The following is a 13887-nucleotide window of genomic DNA, read 5'->3' as shown; positions in this document are numbered from 1 at the left end:
CGTATCTCAGGAGGAAGGCTTAGTTGGAATGTAGTTAGGCAGTGTGAGTTCCCACGTGGGTCTGACACCCCCTGACTATAAATTCATAAGGCAAGGAATGAATGACCTTTAGCTGCAAACAAGACCTTTTTTAAAAACAAAAATTGGGCCAAACTTCTAGAGAATAAACTGTGGCCAATTAACTTGTTAGTTCTTAAATGGTTCTTACTGCAAAAAGAAAGCGGCTTCTTTCTCACAGGCAGGTGTATTTTATAGCCGCCATAAAGGGAAGTGTTTGTATTCTCGCCCTCTCTCTGTGTTCAAATATTTTAGGACAGTTTCTTTATCTCTGTGATCACGGAGCGAGGTGAGGCAAATCCATCAGTTCCTCAACAGCACGACCTTCATCGTAGGGAAAAGCAAACGATGCGAAAGTTATTGAAAGGAAAGGACAGGCGCCAGGTAAAGGAGTTTCTGTTTGTTCTGAACCATCGCTATTCTTGACTGGAGTTGAACGCAGGTCCCAGAGGAGAAAGATTCACATCCTTTTACACTGGGCTGAGGCGTGGTTTTTGTTTTATCGAAGGGTTCTCTCCTTCCAACCCCGCAATCGAGCAGGTAACGAGAATAAAAACAATCCGGCAAGAATCTGCATTTGTGTGGCGTCCCCAGTTTAGCTCAATTTGCATTTATCCTGGCAGCAGGGAGACTGGTTGATTCTGCCCAGAGAGTTTGCTGTAGTCAGTTTAGGAAAGTAAAGTGATTGGGCGTTGATAGTAACGTTTTCCATCCCTTTTTCAGGTACTAAATTTACTCAAACATTAGGATTCCCCTTTTCTCTCCCCAGGCTAAAAACAGGTTTAGTTGCGTGGGGGGGGGGGGGGGGGGGGGAGTTGTTGGGGTTGGGAAGGGGAACAAGGTTTTGGTGAAACGATGAGGGACTTAAGTTAGACTTTAAAAATAATAAAAGCTGAACAAGGCAATGAAAACCATATCCCCAACTATTTTCTGTGGTGTGATGGTAATGTCTATACCTCTGGGCTAGAAGTCCCATTTCAAGTCCCATGTCCTAATGTTAACTTGCCCTTGATCATCCTGTAAATTGCTCCTAAGCTCACATAGAGTGTAATGGACTACTGTGGCTGTGTGTGTGTGGGCAATAATGTCTCACAAACTTGGTTGAGTTTTTTTTTTGAACAGGGCTGCCCTGGAGTGTCGAAGGCTGAGGGTTGACCTTGTAGAGGTTTATAAAATCATGAGGGGTTAGATAGGACAAATAGGCAAGGTCTTTTCCCTGAGATGGGGGAGTCCAGAACTCAAGGCCATAGATTTATGGTGAGAGGGGAAAAATTTAAAAAGAACCGAAGGGGTAAATTCTTCATGCAGAGGGTGGTGTGTGTATGGAATGAGCTGCCAGAGGAAATGGTGGAGGGCTGGTACAATTACATTTAAAACGGCATTTGGATGGGTATGTGAATAGGAAGGGTTTAGAGGAATATGGGCCAAGTGCTTGCAAATGGGACTAGTTCAGTGTAGGGAAACTGGTCGGCATGGATGAGTTGGACCGAAGCTGTTTCCATGCTGTATGTCTCTATGACTCCATGTCCGGTAATTTCTATGTAATTCTGTTTCATTTTTATTAGCTCATTTCTTTTTTGAGTTTGCTTCCACCAACCTTATCAGATAACGCACTCCAGATCAAACTGGTTGAGTTAAGAAAATTCTTCTCCATGCCTTTTTCTTATTGCCTTAACCTATGTGGTTAATGACCTTCCTGCCAAAGGAAACGGTTTTTCCCTAATTACTCCATCAAAACCTCTAACTGTGAGCAAATTCCTAGCTGTGTATCCCTCCTTGGACAGACTATCAACAAGTCACAAGAAATGGCATAGTTACAGGACTTGTTGGTGTAAACGGAATTGAATTCGAAACCTCAAGAGAACTGAGGACTGCCCAAGTGTTAAAGGCTTGGATGGAGAGGAACTTAAGTGTGTACAAGAAAATTTTCATGTTCAGTATGGAGATATATCTATTGGAGAAGGTGCAAAACTTTACCTACTCTTGTGAAATAAGGCAGGGCAAGTGACTGAGGTGTCAGTGGGGGAGCACTTTGGGGCCAGTGAGCATAATTGTATTAGTTTTGAAACAGTTATGGAAAAGGCTTGCCCTGGCCTAAATGTTAAGGGTCTATATAGGAGTAAGGCCAGTTTTGACAGTCTTAGGCAAAAACTTTCAAAAGTTGATTGGGAGAGGCTATTCACAGGTGAAGGGACAATTTGAAAGTAGGAGGCCTTTAAAAACAAGGTAACGAGAGTCCAGAGAGAGTATGTTTCTGTTGGTGTGAAGGGTGAGGCTGGTAGGTGTAGGAAATGCTGAATAACTAGAGAAATTGAGGCTCTGGTCATATGTTTGGAAATACAACTGGGAGCAAGTGAATCCCTCTGAGTGTAAGGGTGGTAGGAACATCTTGAGGGAAATCAAGAGGGCAATAAGGGGACTTGAGATAGCTTTGGCAAATATAGTTAAGGAGAATCCAAAGAGATTCTACAAATACATTAAGGACAAAAGAGTAACAAGGGAGAGAATAGAACCCCTTAAAGATCAACAAAGCCATTTATGTGTGAAACTCTACGAAATGGGTGAGATACTAAACGAGTATTTTGTGTCAGTATTTACTGTGGAGATGATATTGAAAAGTGTCCATATTACAGAGGTGTTGACGCTGGAAGTCTTAAAATGCATATAAATGTGGATAAAACCCCAGATGTACCCTCAAACTTTGTGGGAAGTGATTGCTGGTCCCTTGCTGAGATATTTGTATCATCGATAGCTACAGGTGAGGTGTCAGAAGACTGGAGGTTGGCTAATGTGGTACCACTATTTAAGAAAGGCATAAAGAAAAGCCAGGGGATGATAGGCCAGTGAGCCTTGCATCAGTGGTGGGGAAGTTGTTGGAGGGTATTCTGAGAGACAAGATTTACAAGTATTTGGAAAGGCAAGGACCGATAAGGGATAGCCAACATGGTTTTGTGTGTGGGAACTCATGTCTCACTAACTTGATTGAGTTTTTTGAAGAAGTGACAAAGAATATTGATGAAGGCAGAGCGGTGGATTTTGTGTGGACTTCAGCAAAGTGCTTGACAAAGTTCTGCGTGGTAGATTGGTGAGCAAGGTTAGATCACATAGAAAGCAGCAAGAGCTAGCCATTTGGATACAAAGTTGGCTGGAAGGTAAAAGACAGAGGGTGGTGATTGAAGGTTGTTTTTTGGAATGGAAGCACGTGTCCAGTGGTGTGCCACAAAGATCCATTCCTTTTTGTCATTTATATAAATGATTTAGATGTGAATGTCGGAGGTGTAGTTAGTAAGTTTGCAGATGACACCAAAATTAGTGGTGGAGTGGACAGAGAAGAAGGTTACCTCAGATTACAACGGGATCTTGATCAGATGGGCTGAGGAGCTGAAGACTGGCAGTTGAGTTTGTTTTAAATAAATGAGGTGTTGCAAATCAGGTCATGACTTATACAGTTAATGGTAGGAACCTGGGGAGCGTTGCCGAACAAAGAGACCTTGAGATCCAGGTTCATAATCATTCAGGGTGGAAATGCAGATAGACAGGATAGTGAAGAAGGCATTCAGTATGCTTCCCTTTATTGGTCAGAGCATTGAGTGTAGGAATTGGGAGGTTGTGTTACGGCTGTACAGGACATTGGTTAGGCCACATTTGTAATATCGCATTTAGTTCTGGATATATGTTGTTAAACTTGAAAAGGTCCAGAAAAGATTTACAAGGATGTTGGTATGTTTGGTGGGTTTGAGCTATAGGGAGAAGCTGAATAGGCTGGGATTATTTTCCCTGGAATGTTGAAGGCTGAGGGATGACCTTCTAGAAGTTTGTAAAATCATGAATAGGTTCAATAGCCAATATTTTATTTTCAAGGTAGAGGAGTCCAGAACTAGAGGGCATAGGTTTGAGGTGAGAGGGGAAAGATATAAAAGGGACCTAAGGGGCAACTTTTTCACGCAGAGGGTGGTACGTGTATGGAATGAGCTGCCAGAGGAAGTGGTGGAGGCTGATACAATTGCAACATTTAAAAGGCACCTGAATGGGTATATGAATAGGAAGGGTTTAGAGGGATATCGACCAAATGCTGACAATTGGGGCTAGATTAATTTAGGATATCTGATGAGCATGGACAAGTTGGACCGAAGGGTCTGTTTCCATGCTGTACATCTGACTGAAACCATATCAAGTATTCACAGAAAGATGGAGAATGTAATTGCTGTATTGGTGCAACATTGTTTCGTTAACAATGTCTTTGTTGTTGCTATTGAATTTGAACTCAGGGGGCATGCACAGAAGGAGCCAGCAGTTTGTGGCTCAGTGGTTAGCACAGCTGCCTCACAGCACCAGGGTCCCAGGTTCAATTCCAGCCTTGGGTGACTGTGTGGAGTTTGCACATTCTCCCCATGTCTGCATGGGTTTCCTCCGGTTTACTCCCATAGTCCAAAGAAGTGCAAGTCAGTTGAATTGGCCATGCTAAATTCCCCATAGTGCTAGGTGCATTAGTAAGAGGGAAATCAGTCTGGGTGGGTTATTCTTTGGAGGGTTGGTGTGGACTGGTTGGGCCGAAGGGCCTGTTTCCACACTTTAGGAAATCTAATCTAATAGTCATGATGACCAAGTTTCCCAAACTGAACTAGTCCTATTTGCCTGCATTTCAACTCTCTCCTTGTCTGAAAGGTGACTAATTTTGATTGAGGGGCCACAGAAAACAGTTCCTCTTGTGAGGAAGAGAAAAGTTTGAGTTTATCAATAAGTCACTAAGAAATCCAACAGAGGATATGGAAGAAACATCTTTACCCAAAGAATGTGAAACTCTTTCTCTGAATGGTGGAAGTAAAGAGTATAGATATGTACAAGGGAAACTAAACAATGTTGCGGAGAAGGAAATAAAATGAGAGATTTGAGGAAAAGTTCAAGGAGGTTTGAATGAAGCCTAAACACCAGTATGGTCTGTTTGGGCCATATGGCCTGTATTTATTCTGTGACTGTTTGATCCTATGGTTTCCATCAAGAGAACAACAATAAAATACAAGATCAGTAAGAGATCAAAGGAAACCTAAAGGGTCAAGTTGAGCAATTGTCAGTGTACAATGGGATTTCCAAATCATTCATTGAGTGACAACACGATCCTATGGGGTCTTTTTACAATTCCTGATTCATTCTGTACTCAGCTGTGCGCCAATAGATATTGGTGTTGTATGCTAGAAGGGAAATGATTTTAAATGAAGTTAAGGCATATTCCAACTGACCTTCTCATTGACTTCTTTTATATACATGTTTATTTTTTAGAATGACCTATTTGGACATGCTGTGATGCAGCTACAGGGCAGTTGGGATTTGAACCTGGGTCCCCTAGCTCAGAAATAGGGACACTACCATAGCACCATTGCATGCATTTTGATAGTTATTTTAATAAACCTGTTCAGATATTCTGCAACATGTTTCTAGGAGAGGTGGGACTTGAACCTGGGCTTTCTGGTTCAGAGGCTACCATTGTTCTGAATGTAGGTTGGCTTGCTGAGCTGGAAGGTTCATTTTCAGACGAAGCTTCATTCGGAGGCTGACTGAAGATGTTACCCAGTATGGTGACGAAACGTCTGAAAACGTCTGAAACGTCCAGCTCAGCAGGCAAACCCTCGTCCAGAACCTCAACCTGAGCTACAAATCTTCTGAAAACTCGCTAACGCTGTCATTGTGCCTCAAGAGCCCATGTACATTTTAATAGATGTTGTAATGCACCCGGAATTATGTTGCAGTTAAAGGAAAAGACAGAGGAGATAATAAACCATGTCCTTTGGAGGGGAATTCTGGAACTAGAGGCATAGTCTGAGAAATAGAGCCAGACCATTCAGGAGAGATGTTGGGAAGCACTTCTCCACACAAAGATGGGAGTGCCTTGGAAAGCTCTTCCACAATGGCAGTGGATGCTGGATCATTTCTTTAATTTATCTATCTCCAATTTAAAAATTTTGTTAAGCAAAGGTATTGAAGAAAATTGGCCAAAGGCAAGTATATGCAATTAGGCCACAGACCAGCTGTGATCTCATTAAATGGTTGAACAGGTTCAAGGGACTGAATGGCTTATTCCACTTCCTACCTCTGGAGCAGACAGGGCTTGGATCCAACCGCTTGGCTCAGAGTCAGGGACATTACCACTGCACCACAAGAGCCCATACCCATTTCAATATTTTACCCTGCCGTCATATGACCTAGTAAAGTCTCCAAGACAGAAGGTGATTTTAAATCTCGTCACCTTTCTCGTAATGCTATGTGCTTCCTAGCAATATACTTTAAAAACTAATTAGTTCACAACACTTACTTGTCTTGTTACCTTGTTACTCCTGCATCTTTCACATCCTATTTACAGATTCCAATACTAACAATTAGAGTCAGATTGAGATGTGATGGTATGTGGTTCTGAAGAAGACTCGCTGAATTCTAAATGTTCACTCCTTTCTCTCCACAGATGCTGCTAGACCTGCTGAGTTTCTCCAGCAGTTTCTAGTTTTGGGTTGATTGAGATGCAAAGGGTTGGACAGGTGCTGGTGGTGGAGTTGGAAACTCTGAGTGGTTGTAACTTGTGAATTCCTGCCCGACCCATTCACTTCAACCTTTGACATCAATGGTGTGACCACCCTCATTGGCAGCTGGTGCAAACTATTGGTCACCTCTGTGGATGATCCTTGATGGTCAGCTAGCATTTTGTTTTTCTACCTGTCTGATATACTTATAACTGTTAAATAAGGGGGAATAAGATTTAATGGTAATATCCCTGGACAACCAATCTAGGGGTTTGGGTTATTGCTGTTGGAGACAGGTTTGAATCCCAAATTCAATTAATAAATAATTCTGCAATTGGAAGCTGGTGATAATTTCTTGGTCACTATTGCGATGGTCAATTGTTGTAAAATCTGCCTGATTCACTTGTGCCCTTTTAGGGAGTCTTTACCTTGTCTGGTCTGCATGTGATTACAGATCCACAACAATGTGGTTAACTCTGAGGAAGTGTCACCGGACCTGAAATGTTAACTCTGATTTCTCTTCATGGTGCTGCCAGACCTGCTGAGCTTTTCCAGCAACTTCTCTATTTGCTCATGATTGGCAGCATCTGTGGTTCTTTCGGTTTTTATTTGATTAACTTGGGGGGGGGGGGCACGGTGGCTCAGTGGTTAGCACTGCTGCCTCACAGCACCAGGGTCCCAGGATCGATTCCAGCCTCCAGCGACTGTCCTTGTGGAGTTTGCACATTCTCCCCGTGTCTGTGTGGGTTTCCTCCAGATGCTCTGGTTTCCTCCCACAGTTCAAAGATGTGCAGGTCAGGTGGATTGGCCATGCTAAATTGCCCGTAGTGTTAGGTGCATTAGTCTGGGTCTGGGTGGGTTACTCTTTGGAGGGTCAGTGTGGAACTGCCCCCCTGACTTGGCTAAGTTCAAGGGCATTGAGGGATGAAGATGAATGTTGGCCCCATGCCAGAAACAACCACATCCATTTGTAGAAAAAGGTAATTCAGTCGGATATTGAAGATTGGACCAGAGACAACGGGTCAGTCCTCGGGGCATGTTTGGTAACCTAGTAAACACTGAGATTAATTAATTTACTTATTACTCACCACCCAGATGGTATCAACAGAGCATTACAGCCTGGGGACACAGCCTACAAATGGTGATTATAGCTTATTATCAGACGAGGCAGTGTGTCTATCCACAGCCTCCGGGCAAGAGGTATAGTGACATGTTTGTGTCAGTCGAGAATAAGGACCAGGGAAGTTGGAAACCGTCATGTGAAACGCACCCACGTCAGTGGAAAGACTAGAGTCAGTGTTTCGTTCTGTCAACCTTTCCCCAGAATGCAGAATTACGAAAGATAGACAAGTATTTCAGAAGCAGAACAATAGAAAAGGTGGGGGAAGGGGGTGTTATTAGAACAAAGAGTTGAATTCTGTTTTGGATCAGAGACGAATTGCTCTGCACAGACACATCCACGGGACATAAAAATTCTGGGCAGACCGGTTTTGTGTTGTTAGACTTTGCAGCCAAGTTAACCATTTCACTGTTGTTGTAAAGTTAAAAATCGCACAACACCAGGTTATAGTCCAACCGGTTCATTTGGAAGCACTAACTTTTGGAGCACTGCTCCTTCGTCAGATAGCTGTGGAGCAGAATCATAAGATACAGATTTTATTAATTCTGTGTCTTATGATCTTGCTGCACAGTTACCTGACGAAGGAACAGCGGCCTGAAAGCTGGTGTTTCCAAATAAACCTGTTGGACTATAACCTGGTGTTGTGCGTTTTTTTTTCTTAAACCATATCCACCCCAGTCCAACACCGGCACCTCTACATTACAGGAATAGACCCTTCAGTCCAACTCATCCATGCCGACCAGATATTCTAAATGGATCTAGTACCATTTGCCAGAATTTGGCCTATATCGCTCTAAAAGCCTTCCTACTAGTGTACCCACACAGATGCTTTTTTAATAGATCCTTGGATTTCAGGATCTGCTGATTCAGACTTCATCCTCATGCAGTTGGGATTCATCTCAAAATGTAATATTGTTTAATCCAATTTGTGCTCTACCATGTGCTATTCCTGACCCAGATGATGATGAAGCCTTTTGCCTGAATATAAACTGCCTTGATTAGATTTCAGACTGTGATTCCCTCCCTTGGAATCCAATTTATTTTAATAAAGCTACAACTTGAATTTGTCTAAAACCCTAACAGCTGCAGTATGCCCCAAAGTATTCTTAAGCCGATACAATATTTTGAGAGTTTAGCAACTAAGTGTTGCAGGGCAGGAAGTATGGCAGCCAGTATGTACACAGCAAGCTCCCCAGACAGTAGGATCCTTGCTATTTAATGATGGAAATTGAGTGACGAATATTGGCCAGGATACTGAGGAGGTCTCCCTGGTTCTTTATTTGGATCATTTTGGGGATGCCTTGTACCCTTCTTTGGGATGGTGGATTTGGGTTTTTGTTCAATGTCAAGTTCAAAAGTTACCGGCCCTGGACCCAGACCAGCTCCTGATCGAACTACACCAAACCCCTAACACCCTGGGCTCTGAATCCCTTATACCAAGCCTGGCCTCTTACAGTGCTGCACTCCCTGAGCACTGCATTGGGGAAGTTTGCCTGAATTTTGTTCACTGGTGCAAACTTCCTGACTCAGTTGTATGTTTTGCTGCTGCTAACTATGACAGACCCCAAATTGTGTCTGTAACCAGCTGTATCTGTTCTATTAATAAACTGCCTCCGCATGTTTCATAAATCTGTCAGTTCCTTAAGGTGCTGTCATATTACACGTTATTCTCTCTCTACTCACCTGGGCTTTTCCTGATCAGTGTGACATCACTTGCTCGTCTCTCGGAGGCAAACACTTCCTGCTCACAGTCTGAAGTGAAATCTAATGTTGCAAACAGTTTCTGTTGATGCAACGATGGTTAAAAAGTCTCGAAAGGTAAGTGAGCTTTTCATTTTGTGTCTCCACCACAGTTTGATTGTTTTGTTTTGTTGCTTTTCAGAGAAAATTAGCCTGAACATGTTGGAACACAGGGGCTGGAGGGGTCTGTTCTGACTGAGTTTCTGCTCAGTGCTGTGTGAGTTTGTTACTATGTGGTTACACTCTGGATTTTTGCAGTTATGATAGTCAAATACTTGGAAACATTTATCGCTTTAATATGACGGCATTAGAGAGTGTGCTGAAAGATGGGAGAATGATAGGTTGTACTAACATGTAGAGATTTGGGAGGGGTGTAAAGGAGGTTTGGTCAAGCTGTAAACATCAGGAGATGGCTGGACAGAGTGGAGAAGGAAGGGGGAGCCAGTTCTACTGTAGAAGGCTCAAGAACCAGAAGGCACCAATTTAAATTAATCAGTGAAAAAAAAAACAAAAGAGACATAGGGCAAATATAATACTGAGCATGCATGGGAGCAGATTCGGGTGTGGACTTTCAAGGGGAATGGGGCAAGTGTCTAAGGAAAGAGATGTTTGCAGGGACTACCCAGGGGTCTGGCTCCCTTTCTTGCAAAGAGCCAAGATGGGGACAAGGAGCTAATGGAGAGCCTCCCATGCTGTAACTATTCTGTGTTTCTGTAGAAATCACCCAGGGCCCTTTTTTTTCCCGCTGAGTATGAAATGGTGAAGAATATCATTGGTCTGACTGACAGAAATCAACAGTTTGACCTTTTCTAATGCAAAGTTAAAAATCATACAACACCAGGCTATAAACAGGTTTGTTTGGAAGCACTAGTTTTCAGAGTGCCTTTACTCCACAAGCTTATACTCCACAGCCACTTGATGAAGGAGCAGCGCTCCGGAAGCTAATGCTTCCAATTAGACTTGTTGGACTATAACCTGATGTGTGATTTTTAACTTTGTGCACCCCAGTCCAACACCAGCACCTCCATATCATTTTCTAATGCAGATCATTTTAACTTTTTTTTTCCCTGGTTTCACTTCTTCATACTTGTTGACGTTTGCTCAATCCTTGAGCCATGGTTACTGTCCCAGGTGTGAATCTGGATACTTGACTGTTGGGCAATGGCTGACACATTTCTCCCTCCCCCCTCACTCCCCTGCCCTGTTTCCGTTTCTATTTCTGTTCGATTAGAGCCATAGGGATGAGCATGGGATCACTACTATGTGGAACTGCGGTTGATGTTAATTTATTTTCTCTCCCTGTGTCTCTGTCTATTCCTTTGTCAACTGTGCCCCCTGGTTCTAGACTTCTCAATCAAGGGAAACACCCTTCCTCATCCAGTCTGTCCAGCCCTGTTAGAATGTTATATGTTTCAGTCAGATCTGCTCTCGTCCTTCTAAACTCCAGAGAACACAGTCCCGGTCAAACTACTCTCCCCTCATAGGCAATCCTGCCAGAGTGTCAGTCTAGTGACCCTTCATTACACTCCGTCTATGGCAAGTATATACTTTTTTAGGTAGGCAAACCAAAACCATACACGGTACTCTAGGTGCAGTTTCATCGAGGCCCTGTAAAACTTCAGTAAGACACCCCTACATCTCCTCTCCAAACCTCTTGCACTGAAGCTCAGCAACCATTTGCTTTCTGGATTAGTGGTGCTGGAAGAGCACAGCAGTTCAGGCAGCATCCAAGGAGCAGCAAATCGACGTTTCGGGCAAAAGCCCTTCATCAACCATTTGCTTTCCTAATAGCTTTCTGCACCTGCCTGAGTCTTTTCATTGACTGGTGTATAAGAACACCCAGATCCTTTTGTGCTCCACAGTCCTCAATATATCACTATTTAAATAATACTCTATATTTCTGCTTTTCACGCCAAAGTGTGTAATATTTATCCAGTGCATCTGCCATGTGTTTGCTCACTCACTCAACTTCCCTATGTCATCCTGCATTCTCCCCACAACTCTGCAACCACATTGCTTTACACTTGCAGCAGTGAAGTTATGTCTCCATTAACAGATTGCTGCTTTGGGAGTTTTCCCTATTGGCAGCTTACACTGCAACACAGTGACTATTTTTTAAAAAAAAGTATTCGTTGAGCCAGCATTGAGTAGCACAGTAGCTCAGTGGTTAGCACTGCTGCCTCACAACGCCAGGGACCCAGGTTTGATTCCAGCCTCAGGCGACTGTCTGTGTGGAGTTTGCACATTCTCCCTGTGCCTCTGGGTGCTCTGGTTTCCTCCTACAGTCCAAGATCTGCAGGCTAGGTGGATTAGTATGGGAAATGTGGGATTATGGGCATAGGTTGGGATACTGTTTGGAGGTCTGGAGCAGACTTGACAGGCTGACTGGTCTCTATCTGTACAGTCGGCATTCTGTGATATTCCAATGGCAGGAAATAATTCTGTAATGTTTGTTGATTGTGAAAAGCACTATGTAAATGCAAATGTCTCTCTCTATTGAGGAATTGCCAAGGTGAGTCAGGTGGGACGGTGATTAATCTGGAAGGTAAAAACAAGTTGGGGATTGGCACAGGTGCTATTGCCAGCTAGCTGAGAGGACAGTGCTTTGAGTGTGCGGCCAGCAATAGCATTGGGAGTTCAGGAAACCAGTCTAAACAAAACTAGAAATGTGTGAGGCATGAACAGATGAAAGAGCAGGGAAGGGGAATCTATCCGGTTTGAAGAGAGGTGAGTCCAAGCTTGGTTTGTAACTCAGTAATCCTGATCTTTCTACCCTGCAGTCGTTAGAGGTTACTGCAACTGCTGGAACCAATTTAAGTTCTGTCCAACTACAGTTCGACTAGCCCAGGATCAGTGTTCAGTGTCAGCGTACCTACACCAAATAAACTGTGACTTTTCACTACTCATCTCTCAAGGGCATAGAGTCATACAGATGTACAGCATGGAAACAGACCATTTGGTCCAACTCATCCATGCTGACCAGATATCCTGAATAAATCTAGCCCCATTTGCTAGCACTTGGCTCATATCCTTCCAAACACTTCTTATTCATACACCCATCCAGATGCCTTTTTAACTGTTGTAATTGTACCAGCCTTCACCACTTCCTCTGGCAACTCACTCCATACACGCACCACCCTCTGTGTGAAAAAGTTGCCCCTTAGGTCCCTCTTAAGTCTTTCCCTTCTTAACTTAAACCTATTCCCTTTAATTTCAAACTGTGGTACCCTGGGGAAAAGACGTTGTCTATTTACCCTACATATGCCCCTCATGATTTTGTAAACATCAATAAGGTCACCCGTCAGCTTCCCACACTGCAGGGAAAATCTAGGGATGAACAATAAATGCTAGTTCAACCAGCAAAGTTTACATCCCAGAATAAATGTTTAAAAACACTGAAACTGCTAGGAATAATACAACCCTTTCGGTGACTCAGCCAATTGATTAATTTTTTAGAAGTTGTGTCATTCTTGAAATGTAGGAAATATGACAATAAATTAATACGTAGTAAGCTCCTACAAAACAGTATTTTAAAAATACATATTGTGTTTTACTGGTTGAAGGATGAACATTAATTCAGACATTGGGGAGAATTCCCTGTTTCCCAAAATAGTGCATTGGGATTCTTTCTGTCCATTTGAGAGGGGCAGGGAGGTTTGTTGTCTCTTCAATACAACTGTGCCTCTGATGGTGCAGCAGCCCCTTAGTACTTCAGTGGTGTTCAAACCTACATTTTGTGTTGAATACTTTGAATCCATAACTTTCTGCCTTTGAAGTTCAATTGCAGGCACCCAGGAGTTCACGTTGTGCTCTAGAGACCTGGCTGCATTGTATCAGACTTTAAATCAAGGAAATGTAAGTGATACAGGAGCTTTCCCTGTACCATGGTCATTCCTTGTTGAGCTAACATTGCTGGAGAAACTCAGCAGGTCTGGCATTATTTGTGGAGAGAAAGTAGAGTTAGCACTTTGAGTCTAGTAATCCTTCATCAGAACTGAAACATAATATCAGGACACTGATCTTACTGTGTGTATATTGGCTGACACTCACTCAATATAACAATCGTGATTGGACTTTGAAAGGATGCTGTTTTCGCCCGTGATGAACTTTGGAATGGCTTGATGTTATGAAAGCGTGTGTGTCTGCCTTTCTCTTCCTCCCCACCCCTTGCTTGCATAAGGTAGTTAGTAGAAAAAGGGTTCACTGAATCACAAGATAAACTGTGCTTATTAAGATATAACTCCTCCACGTAGGAGTTAACCAATTTTGTAACAAAAAACATGTGGGAGAAACTCAACAGGTCAGGAAGCTTCTGTACAGAGACAGAAACTGAGTTAATGTTTTGAGTCTAGTGACTGTCTTAGATGTTCCCAAATCTGCTGAGTTTCTCCAGCCATTTCTGTTTTTGTTTCAGATTTCCAGCATCTGCATTGCCATTAGTGGTGGCATGATTAAAATGGG

The 13887-nt window shown here is 43.0% G+C and overlaps 1 protein-coding gene across 3 annotated transcripts in view; it reads left to right on the top strand.

Annotated features, from left to right (window-relative positions):
• The first annotated feature begins 331 nt into the window (after positions 1–331).
• LOC140494214 (transmembrane protease serine 4-like) overlaps positions 332–13887 on the top strand; it is a 58141-nt gene continuing 44585 nt past the window's right edge. The window contains exon 1 of one of the 3 annotated variants that reach the window (XM_072593386.1): positions 332–441. In XM_072593386.1, coding sequence (XP_072449487.1) covers positions 406–441 — 36 coding nt within the window. In that variant the 5' untranslated portion in view covers positions 332–405. Of the gene's footprint in view, positions 442–9385; positions 9505–13887 lie in introns of those variants that run through there. The other 2 variants (XM_072593384.1, XM_072593385.1) reach the window with 2 other exon arrangements.

The sequence above is a fragment of the Chiloscyllium punctatum genome, chromosome 23 (genome assembly GCF_047496795.1).
Source record: "Chiloscyllium punctatum isolate Juve2018m chromosome 23, sChiPun1.3, whole genome shotgun sequence".
Classification (NCBI taxonomy): domain Eukaryota; kingdom Metazoa; phylum Chordata; class Chondrichthyes; order Orectolobiformes; family Hemiscylliidae; genus Chiloscyllium; species Chiloscyllium punctatum.
This window is presented reverse-complemented; position numbering and strand designations above follow the sequence as displayed.